Here is a 14,755-nt window from a genome sequence, read left to right as displayed (position 1 = left end):
TTTGAGCGCTGGTGTGCTCTTGAAACTTGCCTCCTGCTGAGGCTGTCCCTGCAGTGAAGAACGTGTGGAATGCAGGCGCCATTCCTGACACAGGCTTGTAAGCAAATAACTCGCTGTAACCTGCGTTCACTCCTTCAGGGTGTGGGTTTTAGTCAGTGATGTGAGGCTGGTATTTTTGGTTTTTTTTTTTCTCTCTTTTAAAATGTGAGTTGCAAAGAACCACACTTGGTAAGGGGAAACACACTGGCATTTTACTGTAAGTACCGTGTTTTCTGTTATGGATGATGTTTTCCTAATTACAGTCAGATCAGTAACCTCTTACTTATCCCTGCTGGGCTGGTGATCTGTGCCAAATAAGAAAACGTCCCCTTTGCTCTCAGCATGGTGTTCATAGGAAAGGAGCAAGGGAACAGGTTTATTGGTGCATCAGTGTTCCCATAAGTTATGTAAATGTGTCCCTACATCACTTCTGTATTTTTTCATATACACATTTCCCACCCAGTTTAAAGTGGTACTTCTGCCTTAATACTCAGTCAGTACAAACTTATTTCTGTACTCATTCATTTTCATTAGTGCTAGAAGAAGGCTGGTGTTCAGCATCACATTTCATGCTCTTTTTCATACCTTTGAAGAGGAAGTATTTTCATTACTTCCTTTAGTTCCTCAAACCTTCATTACTTCGTTCAATTAGCACAACCTTTCCTTGAACATGCAGGCTTGATGAGCTTTGTTTGCCAAGCGCAGCGGTTTCTGAATAATAAGTGTGTGTTGACATGTCTTTGGTTTTTCATATTTGCCCAACCACAGCCACATTTTATGTATTTCTGAATATTTTCAGTCAACTTATCAAATAAAACAGTTCTGTAACTGTGTAGGAAAGAGGATTTTGAGAATTAAGGTTATTTTTGCTCCATTGTTGTATGCACTTCGAACAAACAGGTCCAAATAGTTACCCTAATATTGTTTTCAGCTGTTTTCATCAATCTTTTTTCAGCTGCATCATATTTTTTAACTTAGTGAGCTATATGCAGGTCACTTTTACTTTTGGACACCTGGAATTTGGTACTAAAAAACCTGCCAAACTTAACCTAGATAAGTGTGAATATTGAATTATCTTCTCTGTTCTTTTATGCTTGATTGTATTTGCTAAGAAGTATCTGTATCTCTTGAGGTTAGCTGCCTCTGCTTAGTTACTGAAGACAAGCTTTTAAGGGGTTATGCAGGGGGTTATGTTGTTTTTGTTACCATAAATAGAGATTTCTCAACTAACTTTTGGTTCAAAGCTGAGGTGACAAGGGGAACCTAGATAGTAGTGCCCTTTTTTATTTAGATTTGGATTTAGATTGTGGTGAATTTAATTCAGTTGTGAATTTTCAGGACTCCTTGCTCTCATTGCTCTTGTATTGGTCTTGATTTGGTAAAATCCAGCTACTTTCTTGGGTAATAGGGCTGGATTTTACACATGCTGTAGCAGCATGCTGTCCTGCATGCTACTGTGCTGTGTTTATTAATCAGACCAAAGCATTAAATAAGAAAGATGATGATTCTGAAGAACCTTTATTTTAGAAGAGCAGTAGTGGCAAATACCACCAGCAAAATATGCAATTTTGCTGATTATCATCTGCACAGTATACAAGAGCTCTAATGTTCCCAGTTTCATTGAGTTAAGAGCACAGGGTCAATATCTTTGGCTATAAGGGCTGTAAAACCATTGCAATTTAAATTAAAACATCTGTTATACACAAAAAAAATTGAGATACTATTTGTACCCTTCTCTGGCACTGTATCACTGCAGTAAAATTACTGTGAAATGCTTTCTTAACATAAATGTTGCAAAAACTGTTTTTTGAAGCAGTGTACTCTTTTCTTTTGGGACTCTGCTCCTGATCTGTTACTGGAGCTGCTGCTTTCTTCTCGTCCTGTTGCCCTTCACTGAACTGAGCTTATTCTGCATAAAATATGAATGTCTTCCTTCTGATTTGAATGGAAGAGTTTTATGCCTCTCAGCCTTTTATTTTTTTTTTATGAAGGTTTTATGTGTTTACAACTATGTAACTTTTTTCTTTGCCTACCTAGACAAGGACCTAATTAATGTTGAATAGGCTGGAGAAAATAGTGAGGACATAAATTAATGAATGGTTATTAAATTATAGGTATCTGATGGGGTAACTTATTTCTGTATTTTTAGATTCTAAAACTTCTATGTTCTATCTATTCTAAAACTTCTATCTATTAGGACTGAGTCCAGAGAGTACTTATGTGCAAACTGGGGTAAATCTTACCAGCCCTTCAAGTGTAACTCCATCTTGGCAATTTGTTTAAATGTAACTTCTTTTAAATTATTTTTTCCCTTTTTTTTTTTTTTTTTTTTTTTTTTTAGATCTTAGCTTTTTCTTTCTGGGATTGAGGGATGGTTTACAGTCTGTTTTCATTCTGTTACAGGTTGTTAAAACAAATTTTGATCTAAAAACTCATTTCTGCTGAAATGTTAAGATTGAAAAGCTCTCAACAGTCTCTACCAGCTCCACTGACCTATTTTTCATGATCCCATGTGGTTTGCTCTGTTCATTAAAAAGTGTTGGTCCATCATAGAACAGCTTTACAGGTTAAACAAGAGAGGATATTGTGTTTCTCACGTGAAACAGGGGGAGACCCTGGAGATGCAGTTGTCTTCAAGCAGTGTCTGAGCAGCAAGTGGGATTGGAGGGGTGATAGATGGTAGCTCATACCTCTTCCCTGCTCCTGTGTGCCTGCTCCAAGTTGATCAGTGTTGAAAAATGGGCACAGGTGGCAAGGAGCTCCCCCAGCACTCGTACCGGCAACTCCAGAGGTGAGAAGCTCTGGCAACATGGGTCTGTGTGAGGTAGGTGGAGGGACTATGCCTCCCTGTGGGTGGAAATTGAAGCTAAACGTGAAGTGAGGGGGAACAAAGTCATGAACAGTTTTGCTTAAGGTGGGAGGGAGGAGATAGAAATTGTCCCCAAATAAAAATACACAGAAAAGGAAGAAGTAGAGAACACAGTAACTAGAAAATGAAATGGTTTGGCAAAAATTAGGGACAGGAAGTTAAAAATACAGATGTTGTGGATATATGTCCCAAAATAGAAAATAGGTGTTTACAAGGAAAGAATCTGGTTACAGCTTTTACATGAAACATGCTGAGTTTCATGGGTAGGGTGTTAAAAAAAGATATCATAAAACCCCACTTGTAATAGCATCTTCCTTGTCGGATTTGAAAATGATCCATTAAATATGTAAGCACACCAGTATCTTAAATGAAGTCACACTTAGGAGATTACAGTGCAGAAGCATTATTTACTTAAGGTCTGGCTGTATCTCTTCCTGATCACTTGGAAAGTACTATGACAACTTTCCGTGCAGCCAAGGTGTGACTGATGGTCTGTAGGATTAGCACATGAAAGACACCTGTAACAAGGGTGTGTCTGTGACATCAGGTCTGTGTATTACTCCCTGTGATGCATGAAGCTTTGCTGCTGGGCACGTTCCCAAAACTAACTGTGAAAAGAGAGGTTATTCTCATGCTGGCAAGGTTTTCTGCAGTCCTTCCACAAACCTGATAATAAAAGCGGTACGAGGAGTCTTAAAATCTTTTTCGGCATTGCTGTTGCCTTCTGAGGAGACATTAGTAGGAATTGTTGAAACAGATCCCTGGATGAATATTTCACAACCACTTTACTAAAATCTTTCATTAAATTTACATTCTTGGCTACAGCTTTAAATGTAATTTATTTATTACTGTTGCAACTTTCTGCAGACATAGTAGTGAGAATTAATAAATCAGATCTCTTGAAAAGCAGTTATTTCACAATCACCAGCCTAACACTGCTGTTAGGAATGTAAATAAATGGAGTGCAGAGAATGTTGTTATGGGATGTCCAAGTACCACTTTCTGTGATCGAGAAGGGAGGTTTTGTAAGACAGAGGTAAACAGAAACCAGCTTAGACACAGAACTTTTCTGTGGCCTGCCTTTGGCAACAGAAGGAGGAAAAGAATCTCAAAAAACTGATACAAAATAGTGTTAGAGCAGAAGGGTGAGCATTCTGGCTTCCCAAACGACCTAAGGAACTGAAGCCTTAGGTAGTTTGGGGGACTTCAGAATAATTCATTCAGTTGGCTTGTCTTTTGCAGATCCTTTGCTTCCTGATCGAAGTAATTGGTTGTTTTTTTTATTGAACCTGATCCGGAAGCTAAACACTCTGAAGCAGTGTAAACTGATGTAAACCTCCCATGCAACCAGCCTCTCCCTTCATCCAATAGTGGTGTGGCAACCTCTTGAAAAATACCGGACACAGCAGTCAGATTCTACCCAGGAACCCCATCAGAGTTTTTTACAATTAAAGTCCTTAGCTGGTCCCTACCCAGTCGCAAAAGGGGTGCTCGTGGTGGTGGGGAAGCAGAACAGAAGCCAGAACCTGGATTTAGGCCTTCTGGATCCAGGTCAGCCTGGATTTAGGCTGGGTTTGAGTAGGACTACACCCTTTTATGTGAACTGAGAAATGAAGTCCTCTTTCTCCCTTTGGGAATGGTAACTGAAGCAGGAGGGGCAGCCAAACTCTGGGTGCTCTTTTAGTGATAGGATGAAAGATGTGTAGGTTTTTGATGTGAGATGAGGTCAGCCTCCTTTGGTAGGCAGTATCTAGTTTCACTTTGGCAAGAAAGGTAAAAAATGGGCCTTGACTCAGGAAAATCACCCTCTTTCAGGATGCTGCTTATGAAAGTACTCAATTCAGATAAGGAGGAGTAAATTTTTTTTACCTAACAAGTCTAACTTGTCTGAGGTGATAGGGTAAAGTGATAGACATATAAAACTAAGAAGGAAGACAGCTATAAAAAGCAGAAATGAAATTGAGCACTTGAAGTGGAAATGTTTCAGAAAATGTAGTTCTGTGTGCTGCTGTTATATTATTAATGGATTTTTAAAAAGAGCATGCACCCAGCAGCTCAGTGTATTATGACAATTTTCTTCAGACCTAAGAAACAAGAGGACAAGTGACTGTCATTGGGTGAGAGAGGAGTAGTGTGTGTTGCTCTTGCAGGTTGCTCTAAAAGATACCAAGGACCCAGTTTTCTTCCATCCTCATTTTGGCATCCTCCCCTGTTGCTGTGCCTGGTGAGCTAAAGACCAACTTCCCATAGATTTGTCTGGACTATGATAATTTTTTGTTTTTCCTTGGTCTCCTCTTCCTAGATCAAATAAGTCAAGTAAAGGAGCTACTTGGTTGGTCACCATTATGGATATTTTTCACTACAGTAGATAATGAAAGTGCTAAGGATTTATGTTGTCTGCTAGAAAGGCTGGAGGCAGAACAGCATGGCCAGGTAGGGATGGCATGGCCTGTTCTCAGAGTGTAGCATTACAGCCTGGTATTTGTTTTAAAATATTAATCTAGCTTCAGATTGGAAAACCTGTTTTTTTTTTTATCGAGTGTGGTGTCCTGTTAGTGCTATCAGAGCTTTGTAATTGCCAAAATAGGGGAGAAAAATGGTCCTGGAAGCTTTCCATGCAGATAATGCACCCGAAAGTGTAAACATACTAAGTAAAGAACCATGTTTTTTGGTTTGAAAGCCTTATCACTGTCTTTGTGGGAGTAGCTAGTGCAAGAAAAGGATGTAATTTACAGAAATACATGTGATATGGATGCTGGATATACTTAAATCCACTTTATTAGTACCTGTATGGCCTTTCCACAGTGCTGTCTCTGAGATTTGCTGTATATTGCTCGCCCTGGTGTGAACAACACCAAGCTGCTCAGTGATGAGACATCCTGTGCGAGGCTCATGTGTTCCCTCCAGCTCTCTCTGCTTTTGCTCAGGGTGTAAAGACTTGGTTTTCAAAGAGCAGTGTCGTGCAGCTTATGCCAGCTCTGGAGTATGCACCTGGAAAGATGATGTTTATCTGTTTGCTGCTTGGTCCCAGGGTACTTGTTTTCGTTTTGGGAACAAGCGTTACCCTGTTTGTGGGTTTGTTTTCAGAGCTAACGTAGTGGTGCCACCTCTTAACAAGAGCCAGCTTGTGCAGGGTGATCTCCCAGTAAGGCAGGCATTCTGGAATAGCTTGATATTACAAGTAATCTGCTGATACACCTAAAAATCTATGAGTATCTGTTCATATTGCTCTCCTGGGCTAGTGACACTAGAGAAGGCTGAAGCAGACAGCATCTATCATTGCCTTGTGGAGAGAAAAAAAAAAAAAAGTGAGGGTTTATTTTAAAGTTGTTACAAGTCTTCAAAAGTCAACTAACTTTTGTCTAGCAGTTGTGCTCACATAAGCATGATTTTCTTCAAACAGGCCAAAGATCTTCTGCAACAGCAGGAATTTTATGAATATTTCATGAGTAGCTTAAGCTTGAATTTGCAGGATTAAAAAGAGGAAACTGGGTCAAATGTGCATGGTGTAAGCATCTAACTTTAATGCTGAATTCATATATGTTGTATTTTGAAATCTGAACAAGTGTTTTGGGGCGTGGGGTTTTTTGATGGTGTTTTTGTTTGGGTTCTTTTTGTAATTTGACCATCTTATAGAAAACTTACTTTTCCCTTTGGAATTTTGTGGGCCAAATCGCAGGAGGCTTCTGGGGTTTCACAGTGTGTGCAGCCACTTCAGGAGATGCTTTTCCAGCAAGCGCAGCACTTTTCTACCTACAGACTACACTACTGCTTTTCTAGGTATATCATGGGGTTTGAAGAGTCAGTGAGCAAGCACAGAAAGTTTAGAGGTAAAGATGAGGCCAGTTTTCAATGGATGCACCTCTTGCATTAAAGCTTTTGAGGGCCTGCTGGAGCGTAAGGCAGCACATACAAAAGTGGTGAACCCTGGAAAGGACTAGGTACGTTCAGGAGGGCTGTGTGAACCCCTGTACCTGTGGTAGCAGTGCACTCCAAGTGTCTGGGCTGCTAGAGACTCCTTAGGTGTGCAAGGTTCATGCTTCCCCATGATGTTACAGCTGTTTGGAGGGCAAAAGTGACACCCTTGCAGTGACAGTCACTGGTGGTGATGGGAGGGTGATGTGCATGCAGATGTTTTCCACAGAGCGTCGCAGCACAGCTCCAGCAGGGTTTCCTGAAGATAAGGTATGTTGAGCATACGGACTTGTCTGCTAGGACCTACAGAGTGCTGGTGTTTGAGTTAGGTGGTGTTTGCAAGTATTGCTGTTAGCTCTAGTTGCCAAAGCCACTGCCAGTGCTCAGATAAATGAAGTAATAACCTGAAGTTCAGACTGAAAGGAAGGTTTCTTATTACACTATTCCTTTCTAGACATTAGTTGCACAGAAGAAATGGAGAATGTAGTGATGATGTTGTGCTGGTATTGCAGTGGCCTTTTAAACAGAAATAATTAAACACAAGACAAGGGATCATAATGACCGTGTTTTTTCAAATCTCTTACACCTGTAGGTGTGTTAGTGTCTCCCTTGCCTAACCTAAGTTGGGTTTTAATTCTTCTGCCTCTCTTCTTGGTATTCTGTGCAGTGGTATTAGGCTTCATTTGGACTCAAGAGAAGACAATACAGAAGGTGTAAAAAAGCCCCAATGTTTTATAAGCCTCTTTGTAGCTGTACATAGTCAATATAGCTATTCCTAATGTTTCCACCCACACATTTTTACTCTCATGTCACTCTTTCCCTTAATGGTTAATATATTTTGTCTCAGTATTTCCAACCCTGTAGGCATTTTCTGACTTGATGTAAAATATATGTAAATGGCTAAACTGTAACAAGGCGTGTAATGGTCTGTGGCTTTTTAAAATATGGATGGGAAATAAAAAGTTTATAGATGTAATTGCTTGCTTAGCATATTGTGGTAAAAGGCATTTCTAAGTTTAATATTGGTTTTGTTTTTTCTTTCCTATACAAATACTGCTAGTGCAAGACGGGTTGATAACCTGTGTAAATACTGAGCACTCTGTGGGACAGGAGCCTGGGGAGGGTAGCCCACCTAAGGACTCCCTCCAGTCCTGGCTGCTGTCTCTGCTATCCTAGCCCTCCTCTCTGCAGCTGCCTGTAGTTTTGTCCCATGGTGGGTTTTAGGTATTTTAAGGAAACTGAGAAATACAGTGGCTAGACCTATGTGATTGTTACCCTTCCCTTTGTGCTGGCTCAAACTAAAAACTGACATTGAGTTATGTTGAAGGGGCTTGAACTGACCATTAGGGTTCTCCTTCCCCCTCTAAAATACATCCAAAGAGTAATAACATGCAAAGCAAAACATAAAGCCAAAGAAACTGATTTATTTTTTGTTCATTCAGGCTTTTGTCCTATTAATTCCATGGCAGATGTTTTCTTTTTCAGGCTCCACTCCATCGCATAGTATGTTTTATCTGGAGTGAACGCTAATGTCTAAGTTGAATGCTAAAGCATCACTTTTTATAAAATGGCAATGATGTTAATGACAAAGAGCAAAGTTCCAAGGACATGTAGACCCTGTTTCTGGAGTTCTTTCACTAGAATTGGATTGCTTTAGCTACAGCTTTTGTGGCTGACTGGCTTCCATCTCCACTTTTGATAATAACATTGTGGGTTTTTGCAGCAGTTAAATCACTGCTCATTCACTACTCATGAACTTATTTCAAACACATTTTTGCTCAATAAAGATCAAGCTTGGTTTCTGTTATTAAAATGTTAAATACTGCCTCTTCACTATGAATTATCATGGAAATGAATTCTGGTTTTATTTGGAATTAAATTAATGTGGTTTTGGTTTTCTTCTCTCGCTGTTCAGCTGTGAGGTCTGGCTGGCTGCCCCCACCACCTCCCGCACTGCCCCCTCGACCTTCTGCATCTCAGGTATGGACAAAGGTTTAGCACTTTGCTGTGCATTATTTGCTAATTTATGTTACAGTTGCAGTGGCTAGCACAAGTTGGCCTGGGCACAGCAGTTGTTCTTGCTTCCAAGTTTGTGCAAATCTGCGGTTTGTTCTGCAATTCCATACATGTCCTCCTTCATTGGTCTGTCTAGCCAGTGTGTTGCAATGTCAAATTACAGGCTAATTAAATCTCTTTGTAGTGGAGCTGACGTGCACCCATTAGAAAAAAAACTGTAAATTAAAGGCTAGTAAGGCTAGTCTACTAATAAGAGTTTCATGCCTGAGAGGCATGGACTTGATACCTAGCTATTTGCTTCTCAAGTTTCAAATGCTCAGAGGGCATCTGCTAAGAGAGCTGTGTCATGCAAGTCAATTTCACGCCTGGGTTTAAAAAATAATGCTAAATGTCATGTCAGTTATGTTATAAGGTTTCAAACCATTAGTGGTGTGCTTTTGTTTTGCTTTTTGAAAGGGTTTTTGTTTATTTGTGTTTAGAGCATCACACAACCACAGAGCAATGCAAATTTATTAAATCATATGTTAATCTGCATCCAGATACTTCTTCATGTTTTAGTACAAGATGGAGGATCAGCATCCTGTTCTTTTTATGTTGTTGGCTCTATTAAGTCTTGGGTGACAGTTGAGCACTGGGTATGACAAATCTAGCTGGGTAATGAAGCAAACCCCACGTATTTCAGGTGGCTGTGTACCATATGAGTATGCTTGTGGTGTGATTATTTTGGCTCAGTTGTGGAAATTGGTTGATGGAGGAGGGAAGGGAAATTTCTGCAGTTTTCTATGGATGGCTGAGAAGCAGCCTGGACCAGTTTGCTCTTTAGGGTGAGATTAAAGGGCTCATGGGATGTAAAGGCCAAAGTGCATAGAAGAGAGGTACCAAGAGGTAGGTGTTAGATTTCAGTGGAGCAGAAGTCCTCCTGTGAGCTTAATCAATAGCAATGTAGACATGGCATCTTGACTTTGGTCCTGGGTTGCTGTTTTTTTTAGTAGAATTTGTTTCAACTCTTAGGAAAACATTATTTTTCCTGTCAGAACCTCCAAGGTAATCAAGCTCAGTAAGTAACTGAAACAGTGGTTATTTAGAGTGTGCCAAAGATCTGTAGTCATATCAGAAATTTATTAAATTACATACACATCCAACTCTGCTTCCGTAGTGCAGTCATCTGAGTAACAAGGGAACAGGACTATATTCCTGGGTGAGGGTAGCACAACTTAGAGCTAATACTGCTGTGTCCTTGACTCCAGAGCTCAGTGGATGTGCAGGCTTATTGGTGAGATGTTCGAGTCTTGAGATCCTGCACAGCTGATGGGTAGACATCTTTACAAGTGCAGCTGCATCTCTTCTTACCTCAGCAACAGGTTTTAGGGCTGCTGGATTAACTCTGCATTTATTTCTTATTGAGGGCCTCTAAAAGGCTATGGCAGCTTCAGCCTCTCAGAACTTTTCCTCTATTGCTGAAGTCAGCTTCGTATTGACTTCATAAAATCATAAAATGCTGGGTTGGAAGGGGCTTTAAGGATCATCTGGTGCAACCTTTCTAGGTAGGAACATGGTTTAGAGGACATGACCCAGCACCTTGTCAAGCTGAGTCTTAAAAGTGTCCAGTGTTGGAAAATCCACCACTTCCCCAGGGAGATTGTTCCAAAGTCTGATGGTTCTCAAAGTGAAAAATTTTCTTCTGATGCCTAACTGGGATCTCCCCAGGAGTGACTTGCACCCATTACCCCTCGTGTTTTCCATGTGACTCCTTGAAAAAAGGGAGTATCAGTCAACAAACAGTACCCAAGTTTTCCTCAGGCATTTCACCAGACGTTTCTCTGATGTTAGTGGTGCATTGGTCTGAGGTCCCTGTGGTGACTTGTCAATAAATTTAGTAAATAAAGACAAACAAAAGGCAAATCTACATAATGTGGATACACCGTTATCTCCAGTTTATGATCTTTTAACCCAGATTCTGGCACATGTCCCTCTGGACTGCAAACCATCTTGAATTGATGTTTCCAGTAAAACATTATAAAATGCAGTATGAAATGCTTTATTAGAATTCTCAGCTCATATTCCTATGAAGAAAAGAAAGCAGTTCAAGTTTTGTCTAAATTCTATGAAGGGCACTTGGAAAGAATCTGTATAGAAGTAGGCTTATACAAAGATGAGAGTTTTGTTTTGGATAATAGGTGATTTTGAAGTGTTTTCCTTTTACTTCTGTGTATATGCCTGTGCGTAACTTCCGTAATCCCTAGTAGCACATCTCACACTTAGTATGTATAAAATAGCTACTTAGATTTAAGGATCATTCTATTTGTGTATCAGTTTCCGTGTTTCTTCGGACCATGAATATTTAATATGCTGCAAATTATTTTACAGACTTAGGACACTGGCAATACCTTGCCTCTTTTGCTGGCTTCTTACATCATGCTATAGTTACAGCTTTTCTACTCTTTAATAACAATAAATAATAATATATTTTTAAAGTTATTCTAAGTTTTTAGGGGTGTTTGTGTCATCCTTATTGTTGTCCATCCACCCTGCGTGATGGTATATAGAACAGATAACCTGTAGGTTGTTGAAATACCTGTTGTGTTTTCTTCTAGGCATGTAGAGGACTGCATTCAGTGGCTCAGGTGATTTTTTCCTGATCCTGTGTTCCTAAGTTAATGGTAAAGCAATCAAGGAGAAATAACCATAAATAAGTCCCCAAAACCTTTGTGCAGACCCATGGCCATACACAGAAAACTTGTGTAAATTGGTTGTGGTAGGAATCATGATAGGAATGCAATAGTGAATGTAGCTGATTTGCAGTGACACAGATTTCACATAGAAAATAACTTTGGGTGCTCGTGCATATCTCATATAAGCCTCTTGTTATTTTTTTTTAATCGAAAACAAAATAATACTCTGTTACTGTTGGCTTTTAAGTCTAGAGAAGTAATTTACCACAGCTGCACCGGTACACAAATTCAGTAGCATATTTACGCTAATGGGAATTAGGGATGAACACTGAAAAGCAAATATAACTTTAGTATTTTGTCCAACATCAGCTAGCTATCTACAATGGTGCCCTATTAGATCAACATTCCTTTGTTTAAATTGCTCTTATTTTGGTACCTTCCTGTCCAGTAATGAAGGCATATCTTCAATCCTGCCTGTGCTGTATAAGGGGATTTGAAAACAGTGGGAGTGGAAGAAAACCTTGTATATCTTGGCTGACAAAAATGATGTTCCTAGTCTCTTTTCCCAGATTTCAAATCTGAAGCCTGTTGGTTTTGTAAATTCATACTGCTTTGTGCCGGACTTGTATTTCTGGAGATGTTGAGACCTGATTTTCCCACTGGTTCCATGCTGGCAGTTTTGACAGGTGCTGAAAAAATTAGGGATGAAGGTAAAGTTTTCAAGTGAAGTGGAGTAGGTAGGCAGCTGTTAACATTATCAAATTGAAGTGTCTGGAGTACACGGCAGCTCTAAAGATTAAAATCTCACTGTTACAGGAGCTATGAGAGTTAGGCTTACAGTTTAGTGGTTGTCATTACTGTTAGGTGTTATTGGTTTGGTGAAATCATGGAAACAAAGTGCTGTGAGCCATGATGGGTGGGTCACCCTTCCCAGGCACAGGCACCTGGTGTTGTTGGAAAGCAAAGATACTATTCTTTTCAACATATTGAATGTTCTGCTCTCCAAATGTAAATCAATACTTTGTAATTCCTTGAAGCTTTTTGGCCATTCATTATCCAGAGCTGCAAGGGAAAAGTGGGACCTGGTTCAAGAACTTGTCTCTACTAACGTGCCTTCATGTTCCGCAGAATCCACGGGGAGCCATGAGCGTGGGGTATACTCAGGCTGGATTTGTAGCAGTAAATTACATGTGCCCACACTGATCTGCAGCCAAGAGGTGGGGATGGGCTTCCATCACTGCTGCTGAGACTTCTCAGCTTGCAGGGCAGGATGGCCTCCCACAGGCTCTGTGCTGGGAGCTGGTCCAGGGGTCCCCCACAGCCAATGTCTTTGGCTCTAGCCAAAAGCTAGAGTGTGTGGAGTATGAGGTAGGGTTTGCTTATCTCTGTTACAGAGTTGTTTGAAGAAAATGTTCAGCCAGCTGTGGTGCCACCTTTCTCTGAAAAATTATGTGAGGAATTCCAAGTGCTGGCAGGACACCTGGTTTTTTACAGGAAGAAACTTTTTTGTTATAGAAATAAAAAAAAAAAAATTAAAAGAAAAAGTGAAGATTCTACTTTTGGCAGCTTAATATTTGTATACATAGTGGTATTCTCCCAGACAACTGTTTTATATTTAACCAAAGGAATACTTTTTCTTTGCTTGCATTTACAACCAGAGTGCAAGAACAGGGTGGTTTTTTGGATCATCTCCACAGTTTTGACTGCATAATAACATATGTTGTATAATCAGTGCAATAGGTACTGAAGAAGCCTGTAACTGAAATAAAACTGAAAGTCTTCTATAACATGAAAGATTTTGCCATCTGCCACTTTAATATAATACAAGTGGATTATCTTCCTCTCATGAAAATTATATATAAAATCTAAAACAGCCAGACAAAATAAATTATGGTTTAAGAAGTGGTGGAAAGTAGCACAGTTAAAATTGAATTTGGGGAGTAGTTCATGGATGCCATAAAATCCTTTCTAAAGAGATTTCTGGGAGAGTGGAAGAAGGGTGAGAGTCTTAATTAAAACATGTTGTAGTAATTTCTGAATTTGGCTTCATGTTTATAATAAAACCAACAAAAAATCTGAGAATCCAATGCTTGTATCTCTAGTGAAATGCACATACCCCTTTCTAGCTTATGTTAATCTGGTTTTGTGGAAGTGGAGTATTAAAACAGATTGTTAATGCTTCCATCTGGGTCCTATTCTTTCCTTGCGAATAGGCTGAACGTTGCAGCAATTTGTTTGTGTTTACTGCCTTTTTCCTCACCTTATCACCAATGCTCAGATAGCTGGGGGAAAGAAAAACCTTATCAAAACATAAGGGCCTCGAAGAGCTGCTAAAGTAAGCAGCACACTCAGGCACTGGCAGCTTGTTGCATTTGCATCACTATAGGTTTTCTTTCTGTCTTACCATTTTCAGTTTCTGTAACAAGCAATAAAAAGGATTGATGATTCAGTGTGGGATGCACAAGACTCCCGGAAGCTGGAGTTGAGACAACTTGACTTCATAGAAATTGGCATTAAGCACAAAAATATGAATGTTTATAAAGGAGCAAAATATCTCTTAAATGAACTTAGGAAGAGATGATAGAAGATTGTGATGGGCACATACTGAGCATTAAGCATATTTAATATCCTACTTTTTCTTGCAGATAAACTGTTCTCAGTGCTTTTTTGCAAAGCTAAGCAGTGACACTGTATAGGTAATGATTATGGGCTATTCCAGTGAATGCACAGAGAGAATTTGATTTCTGTAGGTAGTGCCATTGACAACAGTGGGACTATTTCCATGTGTAAAGTTAGCCTGAAGCTTAAGTGTGGGCAAGATTGAGTTGTGGGAAAGATTGAATATATTTCACCTCTTGCAAAAAGGCTCTCAGGTAACAGAAATGTGAAGGCTTCACATAGACTTTCTGTTGTGGAAGATCAGTTATGGATTGTCTTGAAAAGTGGGTGTGAAATCTCCATATAATCCAACATTGTGAAGCAAAATAACTGGATATGTAAGTTGTTAAGGTAATGCATTCTCTTATAGTTTTGAAAATCTTTCATCTAAGGCTTTCAAAGCATTTACTGCTTAAGTGAGTGTCACTCCTTTAGAAAGTTACTGTTAAGTATCATCACATGGAGCAATGAGGAGATTATGAACCTCAAGGTCAAGTATCGTGTGATGAAATAATGAGCGTTTGTGATTTCTAATGCACTCCTTAGCAATGAGGCATTATCTGTCCTAATACTGAATATTGGCTGT

At 39.6% G+C, this 14,755-nt stretch overlaps 1 protein-coding gene across 4 annotated transcripts in view; it reads left to right on the top strand.

The window, feature by feature from the left end:
• Positions 1 to 14,755, top strand: part of REPS2 (RALBP1 associated Eps domain containing 2) — a 101,782-nt gene that overhangs the window by 70,152 nt on the left and 16,875 nt on the right. For all 4 annotated transcript variants that reach the window (XM_051635549.1, XM_051635539.1, XM_051635528.1 and 1 more), the window contains one exon: positions 8,739 to 8,803. In XM_051635549.1, the coding sequence (XP_051491509.1) occupies positions 8,739 to 8,803 (65 nt within the window). The remainder of the gene's footprint in view (positions 1 to 8,738; positions 8,804 to 14,755) is intronic.

The sequence above is a fragment of the Apus apus genome, chromosome 1 (assembly GCF_020740795.1).
Source record: "Apus apus isolate bApuApu2 chromosome 1, bApuApu2.pri.cur, whole genome shotgun sequence".
NCBI classification, from domain to species: domain Eukaryota; kingdom Metazoa; phylum Chordata; class Aves; order Apodiformes; family Apodidae; genus Apus; species Apus apus.
The sequence above is the reverse complement of the archived record's forward strand: the minus strand, read 5'-3'. Positions and strand labels throughout refer to the sequence as shown.